This window comes from Castanea sativa, chromosome 8 (genome assembly GCF_040712315.1).
Source record: "Castanea sativa cultivar Marrone di Chiusa Pesio chromosome 8, ASM4071231v1".
Classification (NCBI taxonomy): Eukaryota; Viridiplantae; Streptophyta; class Magnoliopsida; order Fagales; family Fagaceae; genus Castanea; species Castanea sativa.
Genome location: NC_134020.1, coordinates 23,677,878 through 23,685,196, shown reverse-complemented (window position 1 = coordinate 23,685,196; position 7,319 = coordinate 23,677,878). Strand labels below are relative to the sequence as shown.

Sequence of the window (7,319 nt, the reverse complement as noted above, 5' to 3'; positions counted from 1 at the left end):
ACAGTATGATTCTGACTCTGACAAGGCTTATGAGGATGAGAAAACTGGATACCTTGTAGCTTCATGGCCACAAGTCATTTTCTAATGAACACCACGTTGCAACACCGCAAACATCAGCAAGGTATTCAACTATCAGACGCAGAGGATCCAAAGCTGATACTGAATTTGAAGCTAATGCAGGTCAACAGTTGATTGTTACCATCCTCCAGTGTCATCTTGAGAGTGTAAGAGCCCTGTGAATACCACAAACCATCAGCTAGTTGATGCGAAACACTAGAGTAAAAAAAATAAAAATAAATGATAGATTAAATTGTTATATTGGACTGTGACAACTAACGAAAATGTTAGATATCTAATGGTAAATGGCAACAAAATTCTAGGAATTGGCCCCGTTAAAAATCGAGTTTAAAAGAATCGATTTACATATATAAAACCGAGTTTAAAACCCTTGATTTACACTAAAAAGCCGCCTTTGCAAATCGAGTTTTAAAGCCTCGATTTTTAGTTTAGTGGTTCTTTTAAAAATAATAATATATCGCGGGGAATCGAGTTTAAAAGCCTCGATTTACATTAGTAAAAAGTGCGTTTGAATCTGCCCAAAGGAAATCGAGTTCCAAAGACTCGATTTCCACTGGGATTTTTTTTTTTTGGTTGCAGCTACTGCAGCAGTAAACAAGATTTAGTTTTTTCCCTTCCCCTACAGCAGTAAACAACTAGATACAACCAATCAAAGGGTACATCAGAAACAAACAACCGGTCCCAAACAGTTACTATTCATTACTGGCTAGGCAAAAGCTGCACAACGCAACTAATGTGACGAGTACAATGGATAACAAATAGTTCAATTACAACAACATTCAACAATAAACAAAATATAGAAAAAAACAACTAACTAAAATTAACATAGTCTACATTCGGCAACAACATTCAACAAAGAAAAAAAAAACACTTGTACATGCATATACAGAAAATAACGACAAGTCCCACGTACATTGCCAAAACTTTAATCGAGTCTTCGCTCGCCTGACAAACATGGAAATACAATCGTTAGTTTCCAAATGCGAAGAACAAAAACCAAATGAAATTCATAGCATATTATATAAAAACAGTGAGAGCACTTGCCTAGTTTGTAGCACTACCACTTGTCGAAGCCCCAAGGGAATTGGGACAGCTTCTACGGTTATGCCCCTCTTGATGACACACTCCACATCGCTGCCTCGGTTGAATCTCCCTCAAGTCCGGATCTTCCCTCCGGCTTCCCCGTTCTCGTCGTACCCCGTCCATTTCATTCCTTATTCTTGAGGCCACAGGACGACCTTTGGCTCGCAATAGCTGTGGGTCAGGCACCCACCGTGGTCCGCGAACGTCCCTCCACAATGACTCTGACTTTGGCACCACAAAATGATGTGAATATGTGTGAATGGCGTTGTTCAAACTATAACATGGGTCAATATAGCTGGTCGCATCGAGGTGCAGACCTTGAAGAACTTTAATTGCATGTGAACAAGGAATCTTCAAGTTTTGCCACTTTCCGCAACCACATATTCTATCAAATGCGTGCACTTCATGACTGTGGTTTCCCCCTCCACCTCTATGGTCGTTGTACGGGGTAAGCACTTGATATACACCAGTTTCATGATTAAAATTCCTCACAGTGTGGCCTGCGGTTTTCTGCGCATTTTTGTTATAGATCTCCATTGCATAATCACTCCACACCTTACCTCGAGAGAGATCTTCCGTAATTTTTTTATGTCGATCGTGGAAATATGCAACAAGTTTGGACCAAGTGAACTCAACCATTGCCGCAATGGGCAAACCGCGGGCACCTTTAAGTACCCCATTAAAGCACTCAGAGATATTGGTTGTCATTGCCCCGTAACGTCTTCCACCATCATGTGACTGGGTCCATTTGTCCACATCCTCACTGGTTAAATATGTGTATGGCATACAGCGTCCAACATGGCGAGCAGTAGGGTCTACACCCCTCAGTAAATTAATCTCGGCCTCCTTAATGATTTGCATTATGGATTCAAATTTAGCTTCATGGGTCGCATATCCAGCTTTCAAGGCCAATGCCTTTAGAATCGGGTCATCAAAGCGTCTGTTGAAGTTGCTAGCAACATGTCGAAGGCAATATCGGTGATATACCTGTTCTGTTCCGTCCCTCCCTCTAGGCCACTGTCGAATGGCGTTTTTGATACCTTTATGTCGGTCAGAAATAATGCAAATGCCGTTGGCAGGTATAACATGCTCAATCGAAGCCCTGAGACACTCTAAAAACCACCCCCAACTAGCCTCTGACTCCTTATCCACAACAGCAAAGGCAAGAGGCAAAACCTTTTGGTTGGCATCAGTTGCCATTGCAATCATCAAAACCCCTTTGTATTTACCATACAAATGAGTCCCATCAATACTGATCACTGGCCTACAATATCGGAATGCAGCAATGCATGGAGCAAATGCCCAATATACATAGCGCAGTAACGCAGAATTCTCGTATGGCCTAGGTATGGTGTGATAATTGTACTGGGTACCCGAATCCTGATCCAAGTATGCCAACAACAACTTTCGCAACCTTTGATAAGACTCCTCCCAATCCCCAAATATCTTAGCAATTGCCTTTTGTTTTGCGTCCCATACTTTATAGTAAGAAAGCTCATGTTTATACTTAGTATGCATGATGTCCCAGAGATCTTGTATACGAGCAGTGTGATTTTGTCGCAATTTTCCCACAATTTCTGATGCAACAAAATTAGAATCCATCATTTTACCGTCTCTTCGCAGGCCAAAGGGTATACAAGTGTGTGGACCCACATAAGACGTGACCATCCATAGACCATTAAGTTTAACCTTCATGAATGCCCCAACGTACCACTTGCAGTTGTCGTCAACGCATGCAGCGCACAATTTAGTTTTGGTCGACCTCCGGATTATAAAATTTCTATTATCATTTGCTGCGTATATTATCAATGCACGCTTCACCGCCTCTTTATTTGCAAAAGTCAACCCTTTATGAAAATGCATCCCATCTTCCCAAGTTGAAACAAATGGTATGCGAAGACGTGAAGGATCAACCATATTTTCCCAAGTATTTGCGTAAAATGAGTCGGCGGGAGGTACGTAGGCGGTAGTCGCATTTGTATCATCCGGATGCCAATATCATGGTCTGCATCACCTTCATCATGGTACTCCATATTTTCCTCTTCAAAATTGGGAACAACTTCATGGTCATCCATATCGTTCTCAAAGTCGCCTCGCTCAATCCTCTCTTCGTATTCATCCACATCATCAATATTTTCACCATCATCCGCCGCATGATATTCGTCTTCGTCTTCCTCCTCTAAATGTGTCTCTTGAGGATGGAGGGGTTCACCAGGATTGGCAACATGATCTTGAGATGGGAGCGTATAACCTCCCATTGTATACCCTCCCATTGTAGTACATCCATCATCTAGGGCTGTAAATTGTAAAGCCGTAGTTGTTTGTTGCACCACCTCGCATCAACTTCTACAAGCGGCTCCGAACTTACGTACAACTCGCAGGCATTTACTTGGGGCATTTTTTGGATCCTATTAAACATCATCTTTACATGTTTGTCTTCTTTGATCTCCATATACCCGTAATTTATCCGTTCATGAAGGACTTCTTGTGGGTAACGATAAATAATCTTGATGTCATACCAAGCGGGGTTCAAACTCAATGAGTGCATTATTTTCCTCTTCAAATCATCCAACGTCTTCAACTTACGACGTATCATCATGTAGTAGCATTCAATACCCGGCCCTCTAAATGGGAATCCGTCAATCTCTCCAGGATTGTCAAGGGGTCCACCATAGTATACATTTATATCAATATTCTTCAGAGATTGTGAACCTATTAGAGAGTAAAGTATAATATGTTAGTGACATATTTTATCTCTTTTATTTAACATCAATTAGAAAACCTTGAATATCTACTCAAAGTACAAAAATTACAACTTCTCACCCCACATCACATACAAACACACTCAATCATTATCATTTCGTACTCAAACAAATAAAAAAATTAAAGACAAAACTCACCCCCATTACAAAATTTCGACTCAATTCTAACAAAAATATAAATAAAAATATCAAACCAAACAACAAAAGTCATGAGGATGTGCAAATGAATGAGTGCAATTTGATCATGAGCAATCAAAATTAGACATATCATCTAATTTCAAAATCAAGGCATTAATATACAGTTAAATATACCATATGTGATATACAAACTCAAATTTAATACAAATTATGGAGAAAATGAAGCAGATAAATTCACCGAAAGCTAGTAAAAAGACTTCCTAGGTCATGAATAAAAAAAAAATATATATATATATATATCTTTCTCCTTACTTTCTAAAATAGATATATATATATATATAAATTTATATTAATATAGATTAATATAAATATAAATATATATATATATATATATATATATATATATTTATGTATTTAAATATATATATATATATATATATATATATATATATATATATATCTTTCTCCTCACTTTCTAAAATAAATATATATATATAAATATAAATATAAATATAAATAAATATAAATATAAATATAAATAAATATAAATATAAATATAAATATAAATATAAATAAATATAAATATAAATATAAATATATATATATATATATGTATGTATGTATGTAAATATATATATATATATATATATATATATCTTTCTCCTCACTTTCTAAAATAAATATATATATATATATATATAAATATAAATATAAATATAAATATAAATATAAATATAAATAAATATAAATATAAATATAAATATAAATATAAATATAAATATAAATATAAATATAAATATATATATATATATATATATATGTATGTATGTATGTAAATATATATATATATATATTTATATAAATATAAATATGTATGTAAATATATATATATATATATATATGTATGTAAATATATATATATATATATATATATATATATATATGTATGTATGTATGTAAATATGTAAATATATATATAGGTAAGAGTGAGGAGAACATTACCTGACATGAGGATGTGCAAATATGCTACTAGGATTGTATGAGAGTGAAGAGAGGAGCAATGTTTGTGTGAGAGTTGAGAGAGGAGCAATGTTTGTGTGAGAGTTGAGAGAGGACCAATGTTTGCAGGATTGTATGATGAGATGGTTTTGCTGAATGTGTGAGAGAAGAGCAATGTTTGCTTTCCTGTACAGTTTTTTTTTTTAAGATTCCTGAGAGACCTAGGAGACCTATTTTGTGAAGACGTACACGCGTGCTTTCTTTTCCTGAAAATTCACGTGATACTTACTTTCAGAGACAATACACTACTTCACGTGATATTTTTTCTGAAGATTTACACTACTTCACGTGATACTTTTTCTGACTGAAGATATTTTTTCTGAAGATTTACACTACTTCACGTGATACTTTTTCTGACTGAAGATATTTTTTCTGAAGATTTACACTACTTCACGTGATACTTTTTGTTATATTCAAGACCAGGTCTTCAGATCAGAGATACTTTTTGTTATATTCAAGACCAAGTCTTCAGATCAGAGTTCAGACTCTCCAGAGAGAGAGACATGGAAGTGACAGATGGGACCCAACGCTGTGGAAAAGCCCCACTTACAAATCGAGTTTATGAGACTCGGTTTCCATTTCAGGAAACCGAGTCTCTAATACTCGAGATCTAAGTGGCGTTTACGTGGCAAGAATCGAGTCTCTAATACTCGGTTTTAAAAATCGAGTCTTAGAGACTCGATTTCCAGGTGGATGCCACCTGGCAAAAACGCCACATCAAACTAAAAAACCGAGTCTCAAAGACTCGATTTTTAGGCCTAAAATCGAGTCTCTGAGACTCGAGATGCTAGTAAATGATATAGTTTAGAAACCGGGCCTGCTAACTATATAGTTAGCAACTGAGGGTTATTTTGCTATTTTCTCCGGGGGTAGAGATGTGATGGTGGGGTTATGTGTTGAGTAATGAGTTGGGTACAATTATAAGGTACTAGAATTTTCCTCTTATTTTTGGAATAAACGACCGTGATTACTTGTCGTACGAATGGGTGGACTGGTGTTTATTCTTAGAGAGCGCTATACATATGGCCACTTGTCGTTCAGGAACGCTTGTTTTTTTGGAACATCGTGTGGGCATAGGGAAGGGAACGCCGAAGGCCAAACATAGGTCGGGCCGTCAAGGCTTTTACAGTTTACACTAGAGTGCCAAATCCAGAAGTGCCCAGCCCAAAAAGCATGACAAAATAAATCCAAGAAGGATGGCTCTATTTGTTTTTGGCAACGTGCAATCCAATGTTATGAATACTCTTTCGGATTCTGTTTTAGTTGTTCATTAGAACGGAATATTTTGGTATCGGTCAATACTAGTAGTTGCTTGCTCACTTTCAAGTGTAGGAGATCATAGCAATATAAATTTAAAGACAATACAATTAAACAACAATTTGGGTAAAGAAAAAAAGTGTTTTTGCTAGGAGATTGTTAACAAGAATAACAATAAAAATTATATAAAAATCAATAATGTAAATACCAGAGTATCGGGGTATTTTTCTATATTGATATGAAATTTTTTGTGACCTAAGAAATACTATATTTCATAATTGGTTGTTCTTATACAATTAAATACTTATGATTCGGTTGAACTGAGACAATTCAAAAACGCATGATAACCTAGATTAATAATCGGTTAGAAAAGTTTTTAGAAAAACTCATTCACTTTAAAACCTGATTTCTATTTGAACTATTAGAAATTTATCTAAACAATAAGAAAAAATGATTGAACTTATTGAAAGCATGAAAGAACTAATACATCAAAAGAAATCTAATTGAACAATCAAATATGTTGTTGATAAAATTCTAGAAAGAATCACATTGAATTGTCATAGCGTATAGAAGAAACATAATCCCTAGCCCTAGCAAAGAGTTTAGGCTGCTATTAGAGAAAGGAAAATACAAGGTTTTCTTTGCCAAAATTCGTTCTACACAGCCTCCCTTCCAAACCCTAACGTCGAAGTGTCCAAAGATAATAAAACTTTTATTATTTCAATTTTCGTCCAGATTTACAACAGAAACTTGTGAGTTAATTTCGGCCTTCAAAAATTGTGAATTTTGAAAAACTCAAAACTGGAAAGTTGTAGATATTTAAGTGACAGTTCCACCCCATTTGGCCTTGTGTCAATTGGATTTTTGAGGAGAGAGATACGCCTAAAATACTGATCAGTGCTCAAATCTAATTTTTCCTTTTCAGATTCTACTTCTTTAATT

General features: G+C 35.5%; 1 protein-coding gene across 1 annotated transcript; it reads right to left on the bottom strand.

Annotated features, from left to right (window-relative positions):
- Positions 1–1,122: 1,122 nt before the first annotated feature.
- On the bottom strand, positions 1,123–2,763 carry LOC142606044 (uncharacterized). Its single transcript, XM_075777455.1, has one exon. It carries the CDS (start codon positions 2,761–2,763, stop codon positions 1,123–1,125), a length of 1,641 nt encoding a protein of 546 aa, XP_075633570.1.
- Between the last annotated feature and the right edge of the window lie 4,556 nt (positions 2,764–7,319).